Raw genomic sequence first — 15,110 nt, forward strand, 5'->3', positions numbered from 1 at the left:
CAGAAACTTGGTAAATAACTCAGAGTATTCTGTCTTAAGACGCCAAAAAAACGAAATCTCGAAACTTTTCTTCTGCACTTTTCAAATACTCTCCAAAGCTGGTGGGACTCAATGAATGAACATAAACAATCAACGAACGTCTTAAAAGTTGCATTAACAGTTCAATGTCCAAATTTGGCCATCGTGAACGCCCAATGTTCATTTACATCATGTAACATTGCAACACATCGACACTTGCATACGGAAAGCGCATAAAAATTCATATCGAGTAGATGCCCACTCGAAGTGATTTCCAATAAGAAAAAATTACTCGCAGCTTTCAGCTGTTCGAAAAGTCACTGTACCTGAATACTATATAAACACAGGCCGGCGGCAACAGTACTTCGGTACTTTCTTGAGCTTTACAAACCAGTCCTAAGTCCAAACCAGGTAGAGCCCCCCTTCTTCACCGCATCAATGCACGCCAATGCGTTCATCAAGCACATGGCCTACGATAATATTATAGACTATACGAGAGCTTGCCATGTGCTGTTGTCTGCTCGCCCAAAATTTACCAGGTTTAGAGCTTGAAATAAAAAAAAGCTTTATAGCAAAACTTCCTGGAAGTGGCCGAAGCTTTCGTTGCGAAGCAAAAATACAAATGTCCTACTTTAAAAGCTAAGGCTATAAGTAATCATTTACTAATGCCCCGTTTGTTAAAAAGCTGCCAAAGAATCAGAACTTTTGTATGTTTCTAACTGAAGCTCTTTGATTGCACTCAATGAATTGTAAGTGCAAATTTGCAACACTCTTCAATTGAAACTTGAGGAGAATCACTGGGATTTCCAAGGGATTTTGAGGATTTTGGCGTTCAGACGCCTGCATGCTTACTTGAAGGCTCATTATCAGCAGCTTCTGATCTCAACCGACTACCTCGCATAATTCTGAAGACTTCTACAAGTTGTAACCAACGCAACGTGTCCCAACACACAAAACCTGGCCGCCTTAAAAAGGCAACAAACTTGGCAAAAACTCATCAACCGCTCGCAGAGTTTCACCAAGCTGCAGTTTCTCCAGTAGCTTCAAAGCCTCCAAAGTCGTCTCCATCACGATTTGGCTCAACTTCCTCACACAAACTTTAGCTCCAATGCCCCACTGATAAGCACTATCATCTTCATCATTTGAAAATTGTTTGGGTTCACTGACCATTGAAGAACCCAAGCATTTGTACCATCGAGCACGGAACCTCACTACGGAATTTCGTTCGAAAAGTCTGGCAACGATGGCGTGAAGTGAAACTTCGTGCAGCTAAACCACGCTTTGGTTTTCGAATTTAGTCGGATACGAAACCCGTGTTTTATCTTCGTTGAAAGGAGCGTAGGGAATTTGTTTGTACGGCGCGATGTTTTTGCTCAAAAACCTCTGGAAACTCGCTTGAAACAGCCAGTGCGGAACCTTACGAAGTTTTTGCGTTCGGAAATGAAACGATCAAATCGACTCGCATTGGTGGTGTGTCTTTGTTTTAGTTTTCTGTGAAAGTGGCCCATTTCTTTGGATATCTAAGTTTTTCTGGAATTTGGATTACTTTGTTTAAGGTGATTATCGCGAAGGCTTTTAGTGCGTCTAAATCGTCCGTAAAATGACCTTATCACTAACTGAAGACACTTTTGCAAGTTGGAACATGTTATATGGCGCCTTCGTCATTCGTGAACTATTAATTATTTGATTAAAATTATGATGAAATTAAATTATTAGTGATGAAACCAAATTTGGCAAATCGAAGGACCGACGAATTAATTCACTGTTTTCCGGCCTGTTTATTTTGAAAACATAGATTCCACTTCAAAAGGTTGCTTGCCTATCGTCTAATTGAACTCTTCCTACACGTCGCAAAACTCCCTTTATCCTTTGGTTTATTTACGTTGCGGTCAAGGGCTTTTCGATAAGAAGCGCTTGTTTGCTCTATTTTCCTTAAATAAATTGATCAAATTAGAGGCACAAACCTTTTAAAGGTGACAAGAGCAACAGTCACCTATTTTTCCGGTTCAATAAGACATTTGCCTAGATTATTTGCTAATTTAACACAGACAGTCGTCAGATAAATTGCAGCCAACTGAATAGATTGCGATTATGAAATTTCCATTATATGGCCTTCTACAAGCTTGAGATTTCAGTCTAATTTAACGTGTTTTAGGGTCCCAAAGATAGTGAAACGGAAAATCGTGGATTAACTCAACAAAGCATTTTTCCACATGTTTTCCCTCCAAATTTGACTGAGTGATTAAGCTGAAAAATCCTACTGTTGCGAGAGTGTTTTGCTGCCTAATTGCGAATATCTCGAATATGCTGCTTTGTTCATACTTCGATCAAGAGTACTTTTTTGTCGAAAATTAATAAGAGAATAGACGTAAACATTTAAAAGTTGATATGCAAAGTGGCTAAAAAAGTTGCGACCTTTTAATGCAACGTTTATACGACAGAGATCAGCGTAGGTCCGTTCATTACCAGTTTTTCATGAACTGCTGACATACATATTTTGGATTTTTCCAATTTTGTCGAAAGGTGCAAAGAAAGGCTGAAATAAGATGTAACTTTGTATGCCCATTAACAGGCCGTGCCGGAGAGAATGAAGTTGAAAACATCAATTTTTAGATCAATATTTTCCAACCTGGCAAAACTTTTATTGTACGGTATTTTGGACGTTTTTTTAAACTTCGCGAATCTATTAGATAAAGTTTCTTTTAAACATAGTCAGAATTTCAGGTTTATACTTGCGAATTATTAAAAAAAGACAACGCAGTTGACTAATATCTTCCATTTTGAGACAACGGGTGTTTTCTGATCTTGAAAGATTCAGGATTTTGAGTGATTTCTACGAAACTTTCGAAATATCTAGGGAAATGTGACTTCTAAATTTGGTGAAAATTTCAAAGCACTATCTGAGTTGGTTCAGAAGAGGTGAATTGTTAAAAGACAGAGCAGAGCGCAGCTGACTAAAACCATCCATTTTGAGACCGGTATTTACTGGGCTGATAAAACACAGGATTACCGGCAATTTCCTTGAAACTTTCTCAATGTGTAGGGCGAAGGACCTTCTAAAAATGGTGATCATTTCAAGTTGATACCTGCTTTAGTGTGGAAGAGACGATTTTTTTAAGGAGAGGGCGCTGTTGACTAATACCTTCCATTTTGAGATGGGCATTTACTGAGCTGGAAAATTCAAGGTTAAGGGCGATTTTCATAAAAGTCTGCATCTGCAAGGAATGGTGTCTTATATATATAGTAAAAATTTTCAGTACTTATGTACTACCCGCGTTGGTTTGGAAAAGGCGAATTTTTAAAAGAGAGAGCTTAGTTGAATCAACCTTCCATTTTGAGACCATACTGAGCCGATTAAATTACCGGCGATTTTGATGAAACTTTCTGAGTGTGTAGGGTGAAGTGTCTCTTCTAAAAATGGCGAAAATTGCAAGTTGCTGCCGGAGTTTGTTTAGGCGAAGCGAATTTTTAAAGTACAGAGCGTAGTTGACTAAAACCATCCATTTTGGACCAACATTCATTAAGCTGGCACAAATCACTGTTACGCGCCATTTCTATAAAACTCTCTGAATATGTAGGGCGAAGTATCTTCTAAATATGACGAACATTTCAAGTTGGTACCTGCTTTAGTCTGGAACGGGCGAATTTTTAAAAGAGGGCGATAGTTGAGTAAAAACATCCAAGGCAAAAATCGTCTATTTTTGATCTGAGATCACTTATATCAAATGATTCTATTTTCACTAGAGTAATTGGCACAATTTAACTTTGGAACACCCTGTAAATTTCCCACATACTCGATCCATTAATTGGCGATCATTGTCAGAAAACAAACTCTCAAACAGAAAAAACTGCATTGTTATTCACACAGTGAATTAGTTGTGTGCCATATTCAATCGCTATAAATATCAATGACAAATTGGGATCGTTCTTCTAACACAAAGCCCTTGTGTGTTTCGCGTTTGCTGGCATTGTTTATCGTTTCTTAGAATGTGGTTTCATGGACCCCACCTTCTGCAAATCAAACTACGTAAAATTATTTTAATACATTTCAAATGACAAGCCATTTATCGCGGTAATTCATGTGTAAACACCTACTTTAAAGCCCGACCGACTCGCCCAACTTAACCCCTATGGATTATTTATCTGGGCTCAGTTCAGTTTGATCAAGGCAACGGGGGAAAATTATCAACATCGTCGATAACTGTAAGGTTTACATGGGAATTTCCGAAAATCGATATCTTAAGTTTCAGGAGATAGTTAATGTCCAAAGTCCGAATAATTCGTATTTATTTGGTTCATTTGTAGCGAACATTGTCGAAACAGCGTAAAAACGCAAATAGTGTTGATTACCTGTTGATAACCCACTTAAGAGCAATAAAACGTTTTATAGTTACCTATTTGTAATGTGAGTGTACATAACAGTTCCATTGAACTGCAATGCATCATGATTAGAAAGGAAATAGGCGTATTAAAATAGCCAGGTGTGGGATGGTTTGATGTTTGGGTGTATTAGATTTGGATAATAGCGGATTTCTCTCTTGGATTACCTACTTTAGGCTGAATTGGTATTTTAACCACTTTCGATAGGCTCGTAAATAAATCGCATTTGGTTAGACCGGCTAGAGAGAACGCAGAGCAATATTTTTGAACATACTCACGCAAAATTTCCTTCTTCAAACACACGAATAATTTAATATATTGTATACTTGAAAATGTCAGGTATAAGTGGCAAAAGGCATACGGGCAGGTAAAGGAGCCTTTGTTAATAGGAAAGTTCGCAGAATTTCTTAAACGATCATTATTCAGAACTGTCTTTCTGCGATCATTGGGTCTGCCAAGTCGTTTTGGGGCACGCCACTGTTTGCAGATTTATTGTTTTAAACCAGTCATTTAGATGAAGAAAATTTAGCCTTTGTGTCTTGATCGAACAACAGAACAAAATTCTGAGGCCAAGCAGGTGGCTGTAACATTTGTATACCTACGGGAAGAGTTACGAACACGGTAAAATAAAAAATATGTTAAAAGCCATTTCTGGTTGTGGTATAACCTTGGAAGCCATCTGCCACTATTAGAGGTAGCAAGCAGGCTATTTTCAATGCAGGTTTTAGCCGGTTGGTCTCGCCACATCTCACCGTCTGTGAATGTAAATATCGTCAACTTAAAAAAAATAAGCAGGTAATTCACACTTGGAGTTAAAAAACATTTGGCGTAGCTCATAAATGATGTGAGTATTTTCGTCTGGAAGTTAACGAAAATTGGCTTGCAGAAAAATCATCATTCAATCTAATGGTCAATCAGGTGATTCATCAACTGTCCAAATTTTCGAAACATTTAAGAGACGAGCGCAGTTGAGTAGAAACGTCCACTATACAGAGCGAGATTTTCTAATGTGGCAAAAATCAGGATCCAAGGCAATTTATATGAAACTTCACATGTTTGTAGACTCAAGTGCAATCTAAATTTCGTGACAGTTTCACGTTGCTACTTGCTTTGGTTTGGAAGATGCGAATTTTTGAAGCAGATGGAGTAGACATCGATTTTGACACCGATATTTACTAAGTTATCAAAACTCAGAATTCTGGGCGATGTTTAGAAAACTTTCAGTATCTATAGAGTTAGGTTTCTTCTAAATATGGTGAACATTTGAAGTTTCTACCTCCGTTGGTGCTAAAAATAAAAATTTGTAAACGACGAAGCGTATTTCACTGAATCCATCCATTTTGAGACCGGTATTTCCTGAGCTGGCAAAAATCAGAATTGCAGCCGACTGATATAAAGCTTTGAAAGTCTTTAGAGTCAATAGTCTTCTAACTATACCGAGAATAGCAAAGTGTTGTTTGCTTTGGTTTTGAAGATGCAAATGTTTAAAGGAGAGATTGCAGTTGAGTAAAAACATCCAACTTGACACCGATACTTATGAAGCTGGCAAAACTCGGGATTGTGGGCGAGTTTTTGAAACTTTTTGCATCTGAGGGCTAAAGCGTGCTCTAATTATGGCGAAATTTTCAGAAAGCTACCTGCCTTCGTTTGGAAAAGTGAATTCTTAAAACAGAAAGTGCAGTTGACTAACACCGTCCATTTTTCGACCAGTTTTTACTAAGCTGACAAGCGCTCAAGATTACGGGCTATATTTATGAATTTTTCTGGATCTGCAGATTAGGCTGCATACTAACTATGGTGAACATTTAAAGTTGCTAAATGCTTTATTATGGAAAGACTATTTTTTAAAAGAGAGAGCACAGTTAACTAAAATCATCCATTTTCAGGCCTGTATTTACTGAGCTGGCGAAGCTCAGAATTTCTACTGATTTTTATGACACTTTCTGAGTCTGTAGGGCAAAGGGTCTTCTAAGTATGGTGAAAATTTCAAGTCAATGCCTGCGATCGTTTGGAAAACACGAATTTAACCATTAAACTCAAGTCAAATGCTAACCTGCGCTATGTTCTAAAAATCTCCAACCGGGGGAATTTATTAAGCCTAAATAAATGCTCTTGACTGTTTGCTCGGGCATTTAGATAACTGAAATTTCCGTATGTGTTTAACATAACATCCGAAGAAAAAATACATGCACTCGGTTATTTGTTGCTGTAACTGGCAGCTGGCGGCTTTTCCAACGTTTCCACACTAACAAATTCGAACACCATCCTGAAAAATAATTATTTGTCTTAAAACATTTGGGTCAACGTCGGTTGCTCGCTTGATGTTAATTATCCTCTTAAATGCACTGAGAAACAGCCGGACTGATTATAAAATCGGAGAAAAATTACTCATTATTGCCATAATGCAAACACGGCATGCAACGTATCTTTGAGGGTTTAGAACCACATCAGTTCGGCAAACAAACAAAACGCTGAAATAAATGAGTTCTTTGACAGGTTGTGTAAACTAAGGGGCAATGCTGAAGATGCACTGAAAGTTTGCCTTGGGATTAAAAATGTTTTGGTGTTGAGGGATCGGGGAATTGCTGAATGCTTTGCTCAGACCCTGAGTCAGCTGCACAAAATTTCTTAATCTTGCTAGTGGACTGGGAATGAGCAGGTTAATATTAAACAGCAAATAGTTCTGCAGTAGATGCGTCCCCAACTCCATCTTGCTCTTGCCAACGAATAAATTAGCTCGTGAGCTCAAAGGTAATTTTGATTTTTGAAAAATCCTTTTAAACCTATGCAGCTGACTTGTTGCTGATGCATGAGCAAACTTGTTGATTGGTGCTTAAAATGCAAGCAAATTTGCGAGCAGTTTGGAACACAGTCGCATATCCAGTTGCAGTCTTCCAACTAAAACGGCGTACAAAGTCGCGACGTAAAGTGGAACAAGTAAAAGATAGGATTACATGCTCTACCCGGATTAGCGTTCAGGGAGCTACCGGGCTAAATTGGGCAAAAAGACACTCAGAGCTTAACGTGTTTAAAGTGTATACGGGATTCGTTTTGACGCTGCACGGTTTTCGTTTAACGAATATGAAGTAGGTAGGGAAATTCTATTGTGGGCAATCTATCATCGTTTAGTCTACGATGAGTTCATCGAAGAGCCAAGTGCATGGTGCGGAATTTTCCATCACCCATTCTGCTGGAGGAAATGCTTCGGAAATAGATTATTTCGTGCTTCGCTCAAGGGGAATTGAAAGAGGCAACATATTAATTACTTCCCGTGTTTCGGTTGTAATTCCGGCTTTATTTCCATATATCCTTGTTCGTTTGAACTGGGTTTTCCAGATACCGATCCCCCTTAAAACAATCGGCGATTATTCGCCCCAACGGAAATAAAACTCAAATAAAACGATCCTGATGCTTGAAAGCAAATTTGCTTTATCAATAGAATATTCCTTCGTCCGGGAAAAATGCAGGAAGGCACTTAAAAGCGACGGAAATTGATCAAACACGTAAGACAAACCCGCTCAGATTTGCGTCCATAAAAAATGCGCCCTATTGAAAATCAGCCAACTGATTTCCATAAAAAAACCAAACACAACCGGTTTTTGTTAAATAAAAATCTTGGCTTTTGTTTTACGGGTCCATAACGTACATTATTATGTCAATCGATCAACTTTTTCAACTCACGATGCGCATTTATATGGAAATCGCAAATGGATTCCCCAGGGCTGTTGCTTTTTGATTATGTCTGTCCAAAATGAAAAAATCCCCTCAAATTCTGGCTCTATTAGCTTCTGTTTCTGCATGAGCAAACTGGAAAGTGGCCTTTAAAGTATCAGCGCATTAATATTAATTGGAAATTGCGGAAAACTTATTCACATTGAAGCTCTTAATGATCATTATTGCAGCAGCAGCAGCTCCAACAACAAGAAGTTATGCATTTGCATTAAGATTCCACTGTTCACTATTTAAACAGTAAATAGTGATAATGACGATAATAAATCAATCGGTTTATGAATTAATTGAAACCTCATTGCGTTAGTTTATCGCAGACGGTTTTCTCATGCGATAGATAAAGAAACATGTTGGAAATTACGTCATCGGGCTATTTGTTTAAATCAATGGTACTTTGAATGGGAAGTTAAATAATGCTGTAAGTTTATTTATTTACGAATTTAAGGACATTTCAAGTGCGTAAAGTATCAATGGTGGGTGAAGATGCCCATGCACATGAGGAAGAAATGGGAAGATTAAAGCAGCAGCAGACAAAAATAAATCAACAGCCTAGAAGAATGCAAAAATATTCTAAAACAAATGAGAACGACAAGTCTATTGAACTACAATAAGTGAAACTGTTGAATTTTATAATACAAGATAAATAGACTATAATAAGAAAGCCCAGCTGAATAGGCATAAAATGATGGGAAGCGTACGTTCGTTACATTTTATATGGTGCTTTTATAAATTTAAAATTGTTTACTTGTACACTGGACTCATCTGCATTAAATGCCTCAGAAGGGTTTTCTCAATACAGTTTTTAAATAGAGTCAACAACTGAAGTTTCTTTCTATTTGTTTCCTTTCGACACTAACAAGTCACGAAGACCATAAAAATGGGATAAAGTCAAGTCTGTTAGGTTACAGATTACAACAAAAAACAGACATAAATATTTTTTTAGGTGGAAGTTGATGTTTTCGAAAAATTCCAATTTCTCCAAAAGCCCAAATCACCGTAACTTCGCATAATTGGGAAGCTCTTAAGGTCAAAAGCAGTCAAAAATCTTGCATGGTCAATTTTAATTTTTTTCCGGAAATTTCATACGGTCGAGGTCGATCATTTAAAAAAAAATCAATTTTCTCCAAACATGCATAATGTGCATTTGGAAGTAAGTAATTTTCCAACAGCCAAAATACATTGAAGTTTTTCGTCCTTCCTGTGTTGTATTTAATCCTTCTTATTGTCCTTCCTTTATTTTTCTGGAACTTGAACAGCCAAATTTTGACAAAAAATTGGCAAAAGGAACTTTTTAACACATTGTGAATATTGCCCCAAATCAACAGGAAAAGTTTGTTGAAAAAAAAACCTTGTAAAAGCTCTGTAGACGCAAAATGAACAACTTCAAAGAATCAGATATTCAGATAAAAATCGGACTATTACGAAATGAAAAACTGCACATCTCCCTAATCAAATTATTCAGAAGACTCTTGAAAAGAAACAAAAGAAGCTGTTCAAATACCGAAAAGTATCACCAAAAAAAAATGAACAAAATGCAGCAAGACGACATTAAAGGTGAATGGAACTATCAAAGCCGAATTCTTCTCACAGATTCAAAAAGGCTTCAATTTCTTTGTCAATTCTTGACTCAAAACTGCTGAAACATACAAAGTCAGTCTCTGTCCTGTTAACAACAGACAATCAACCTTAACTTATTATGAACCATAAATTGGAAGAAAAGCAAATAGTTTGAGAACATGGCGTCTCGTCCCTGACTCGCAGATTATATTATTTATCATAAGATAAACTAAATATAGATATTATGTTATCGTGGCAGATAAGGATCATTCAATGAACTTTTCATTACAAAGGCGTGTATTATTGAACAATTCTTGCGAATTCAATTGCCGGTCACGCTTGAGAACGATTCAAATTCGAATTTATTCGTTGATCAGTTGCAAATATTTGATGTTTTTGCCTGAAATTTGCAGTAAAACTCGCAATCAAACCAGATAAACTTAGTTTGCAAGACGCCAGGCGCCATCATGAATGGTGTTATCTAATCCATGCGATTAAATCTGCTAAGTATGGAATTTCTAATGAGTAAGGAATATTATGGAATGTTTTTCTACCTTGGTGCAGATCTTGCGTCTGCTGTGTCTTTTATAGAAAAATGATGAATCAATAATGATGAATTATTCAACGCAGCAAAAAAATCGCATAGAAGGTCAACTGATTTGCCTACATTTCATTGTAAAATTTTATCTGTCCGTGACAAATTTATGCTCGAAATACATGTTGAAATAGTTGTTAATCATTGGATAGCCATCGGTGAATTTTTAAGGACAGAAATCCGCTCCAAATGAAACATTTCCGCGCTTTTGAATTTTAATGCATTTGAAATCAACAGCAAAATAAATCTTTTATTTTAGCAAGACGCCGAGAAAATGAAACTGTTCAAATCACCACTGAAGACGTCGTGGAGTCATGCTAGCAAAACTTTAGGAAAATAATTTTCCTTTTAGGCCTAAATCTTCTGAAAACTCATCAGTTTGAGTCACTGGCCGCAGCAGTTTAACTACACGTTGATGAAATGTAAACGGCCATTTATGCATACTGCATTAAAACTGCAAAGCCCAGTTTTTTCTAGACTCCAAGCATTTTTATATGAAAATTGTACTCATCATAAATTGGATCGTACATCATAAGCAATTCGGTTTATCGCATGATGTAATTCGGTAAACAAATAGCGCTAATACAGCGAATGAATGAATTTTATTTGATGGCCTCATTTGAAAGAGACATGAGAAATAGTGTATTCCCCTTGGTAAACACCAGCAGCAAGTTCATTTCGATTAAATTTCGGATATTTAATCATGTTTGGCGGACTTTGAGAGCACTTAATCTTTAATACTGTTTGCCGGATTTATGATGAAGCTAAAAAACTCAGCAAGCCATAAAGACAACAAACCAGACAGGCCAAGCGCAAAAACAATAACTCCGGTCTTGATTTTCGATCCCAAGAAGGCACTGAATTATTAAACCAGATATACGGCTTCCAGTTTGGCCTGAGCTTTGTCCGTATTTAGGCCCACTCGATTTTCCTTACTCGGTCAATTACTTTCGATGACCTCTGGACTGTGTTTTTATGGCTGCTTGGACAGGTTTTAATAAATACACCCGAACCGAAAAGGGCTCGACTTCATTCCGGTGGAAACTAATAAGACAATGGCGAAGCGATGCTCAAGCACAACAGTGTTTTCCCGGAATTTTCCCCATTTTCTCTTGGTAGTTGAAAGCAAATATTTTCTTGTTCCAATAGAGTAAAGCATAGAGTAAACCCAGCCTTTGAAACGCAAAAGTGCATTAAAGTAGCTGGCCCGTGGAACCTGCGGCAACATTCCATGCTAAGAGACACCTCAAGTATGCGACCCTGGACCTTTGGCTGTGACCCCCTTCGAATTATGCAAAAGGGGCTGTTGAGAAAGGTCTGAAAGTCGACTTTGGAATGCGAAACTCCCGGTTGGTTTTCAGTCTGCCGGAAAATCGCGAGTTTTGCCCATTTCCTACAAAGTTTTTCATTTGGCCACTATCGATTTCGATTTGTATACGTATATGTATTTCTTGAGCCTAATTGAATAATTGCTGATATTTTTAATAAAATTGGCAACCATCTAAGTCTGACTTGATCGGGCCGAATTGCATCCATAAATTCAGGTGACATCGTCAGTTTTAATCCCTCATTAAGTACGGGCCGCAACGTTGTCGAACGTTCTGACACCAAAATCGTTATCCGACTATTAAATTTCCCCTTAACTGCAATTTATTGGCAACTTTTCATCCCCAACACGCGTTCGCCCAGCTTCCGTTATGTAGTCATTAGTTATACATTGTGCGCCAAATTTGCTGTTCTTGGTTTATCAAAGTTACATTTTTCAAAAGTGACATGCGTATTTTTCCAACCCGCTGCTTTAAGCTCATTTGTGTGCGCTTCTAAAGGTGCCATTGAAGTGGGATGTTACAAAACGCATAAAAAACTCAATGGATGAATATGGATGTTCAACGAAAAAAAATCCGCGAAAGCTTTTACGTTTCAAATGCAGTTTTAAGATGCCTGAATTGTCTCAAACTGATGGAGCTGGAGGCAGATTTGTTCGGGCAAACTTTAGAATTTATAGCCCAAAATGCGCTCAGCGGATCATTTGTCGAATCTTTAAAGAAACGCTTTTGTCTCTTATGCGCTGTTCTGTTGGCGTTAGGCCGATTGATACTCCAAACCAACACAATATTTAAAATCCTAGTTTTTTGATTTTTGACCTAAAGATTCATTAACTGCTAGCAAAGCTTCAAAGTCGAAATATCCAAAATGTACCCAAAGGATGTTCAATGAAATAAAATCCGCAAAATATTTGCGGTTTCAAATGCAGTTGAGTTTTAAGATGCCTGAATTGACTCCATCCGGAGCTGGAGGCAGATTTGTTCCGGAAAACTTTAGAATTTATAGCTCAAAATGCGTTCAATTGATCACTTCCGGATTCCTAAAAAAACCTTTTATATTTCAAACTGCTTTGGCAAAATTGTGCAGAATACAACCGCAACATTTAGTGCTTTAACTGATTAAAAATTAATTGATTTTTGCCCTGAAAAAGTCATTAATTTCCAGCAGAACTGCAAAGTCGAACTAACCAAAATTGAAGGTGTGAACCGAATCGACATTTCTTCGTTTTTCAGCGATCGAACTGGTTAAGCCATAAATATTCTCGAAGATTAAGGAAACTTCAGCCATCTGATGGCAAGTGGAGGTTGGCATTAAATTTGTCGCCACCGCCAACAGGAAAATCATCGGGGATAATCGAAAGCTATAGCTGATAATGAGATGTCTTCACGGACGGAAAAATATGAAAAAGGCGGTTTTAAAATAAATTGCGCTCTGCCAATTCGAACCTCAATCACTAGCCGAAAAAGAATCAAAACTAGTTGAAAATTAAAACATTAAATAAATAATCTGCCATCGATTGTTGGTGGCAAACCAAACCCCCGAAATCCACTTTTCGAGTTATCTTTCTGGGCCTTTTCCCCCGAAGCTTCGCTTGTCAGAACAGATTTGCCATCGGCAAACCGTCGAAACAAAATAATTGCCGATAAAGTCTCCCTTCTTTTCAGATTCTTCCGTGATGAGCTGAAAATAAGATGCTTCGATGCGTATTCTCAGTCGCATCAGTTCTCTGTCTCTTTGCTGTGTCCACCAATCAAGCGACGGAAGATGGCTTGTTTCCTGGAAATGTCGCTTTCCACTTCACCGCTCCACTCTACAATGTCAGCATACCGGAAAATAGCGTGGCAAAGACTTATGCCACGCAAAGTCCAGGGGCGCCCCGCATGGGGGTTCCGGTAACACTCAACACCTTCACTGATATCAGGTAAGTTTGGGTTTTTATGTAAAACAGCTACGGTTTTCTGAGTTGTGAAGTAGCTTCAAAATTTGTTCAAATTTTCCAAAAAAATAGTTCATTTTTCAATGTGAAATTCTACTGAAAACCGTTCCAAGTGAATAGCAAAATGCAATTTTTTTCTTTGTTAGTTTGCTAATCAGATGCAGGGCAAAACTGAAAAGTTGCTGATGTTAACTGCATAGTTTAGCTGCTTTACCACTGAAAATATTAAGAAAGTGATAATACAGTTGTAGTAGATAAAGGTGTAGATCAAAAAATAATCAAGAGTATTAAAAAGGTTACAAGATAAACTTGTGTTTTTGCAGATTTTGACACTTCTTGCTCTACTTTTCCTGACATGATTCTTTTCGTATATTTGTTTTTAATCTCTACTCCTTTATAGGTAGCGATGGCAATTATTCCAAAAACAATAGACCATTTCGGTGGCCAACTCGTTTGCCGGATTTAACTCCCTTAGATTTTTTCTTGTAGGGATTTGTGAAAAATAAAATATGACGTCGAACGCATGGCACCAAAACTAATAAAAAAGGCTTAGAAAACTTGAAGTTACCAATTTTCCAGTTTTGCTCTGTATGTCGTTAACAAGTTAACAAAGGAAAGGTTAAAAAGCGCCATGTTAAAAATCTCCCAAAAAACGACTGATTTTGACCACTCTGTACTTTGAAGAAATCTCCATATTTCAATATCTATATCTATTACTTAGTTTAGACGATTTTTTCCATGTAAAGATGCTTCATAATTGAGCTCTACCCAAATTTAAAGTTTCCCCAGCATTGTTTGAGCTGTAGAGGCTGGTGTCATTTTCATTATAAACACTTAAACAAAATCTTGCACATTTTCATTCTTTTGCTTCCACCAAAAAAAAACATCGTATATTTCATGCAAAAAATTAGAAAAAAAACCCTCGAAGACACTAATTTAAAACGAAATAGTTGACTTTGAGCAAACAAGGTAATTTTTTGCAGATATAAGATCCTGGGAGGCAACAGGGATCTCTTCTTCAAAGCAGAACATCGTTTGGTCGGCGACTTCTGTTTCCTCTTTATCCGAATAAAAACCGGCAATAACGACGTTCTAAACCGGGAGAGAAAAGACAAATATATTTTACAAGTACGAGCTACTGCCAACATCAAGGAGGGAAACCCGAAGGTGAGAAAAAGCGGAAGAATTATTGAAAAAAAAAACACAAAAGACAAAAGATAGATTTTAAGTTTGAGCGTACACTCTGGGGTGTTGCCTCATACGTTGACCCTTTCCTTAGGTCATTCAAGTCAAAAAATGGTGAAAAGAGGGAGAGGCAAAAATCTGATATTAAAATTAAAAAATAAAAGACGTAAAAGTGAAAATTTTCAGACAGGTTTAGAGGATTTCTTCTCCTGATTTGCAAAATACATATATGTAGATAAGTTCTATATTGTTGAGGCGGATTCATGTTTTTACAAACTTCTTTTTGGGCATTTCGCTTCAAAAATGTTTGTCTTTAAAAAAGACAGAATTTCCTCACGTCTTTTATTACAGATTGATAAATAGTGCTCCTATTTCGCAATAAGA

At 37.3% G+C, this 15,110-nt stretch overlaps 1 protein-coding gene across 10 annotated transcripts in view; it reads left to right on the top strand.

The window, feature by feature from the left end:
- The window catches only part of LOC109546218 (fat-like cadherin-related tumor suppressor homolog), a 174,985-nt gene that overhangs the window by 42,042 nt on the left and 117,833 nt on the right, over positions 1-15,110 (top strand). For 8 of the 10 annotated variants that reach the window (XM_048668443.1, XM_048668447.1, XM_048668446.1 and 5 more), the window contains exons 1-3: positions 1,293-1,574; positions 13,270-13,526; positions 14,525-14,708. In XM_048668443.1, the coding sequence (XP_048524400.1) occupies positions 13,297-13,526; positions 14,525-14,708 (414 nt within the window). In that variant the 5' untranslated portion in view covers positions 1,293-1,574; positions 13,270-13,296. Of the gene's footprint in view, positions 1-1,292; positions 1,575-13,253; positions 13,527-14,524; positions 14,709-15,110 lie in introns of those variants that run through there. The other 2 variants (XM_048668444.1, XM_048668445.1) reach the window with 2 other exon arrangements.

Source organism: Dendroctonus ponderosae, unplaced genomic scaffold, assembly GCF_020466585.1.
Source record: "Dendroctonus ponderosae isolate FM_Combo_2020 unplaced genomic scaffold, Dpon_F_20191213v2 Dpon_F_20191213_7, whole genome shotgun sequence".
Taxonomy (NCBI): domain Eukaryota; kingdom Metazoa; phylum Arthropoda; class Insecta; order Coleoptera; family Curculionidae; genus Dendroctonus; species Dendroctonus ponderosae.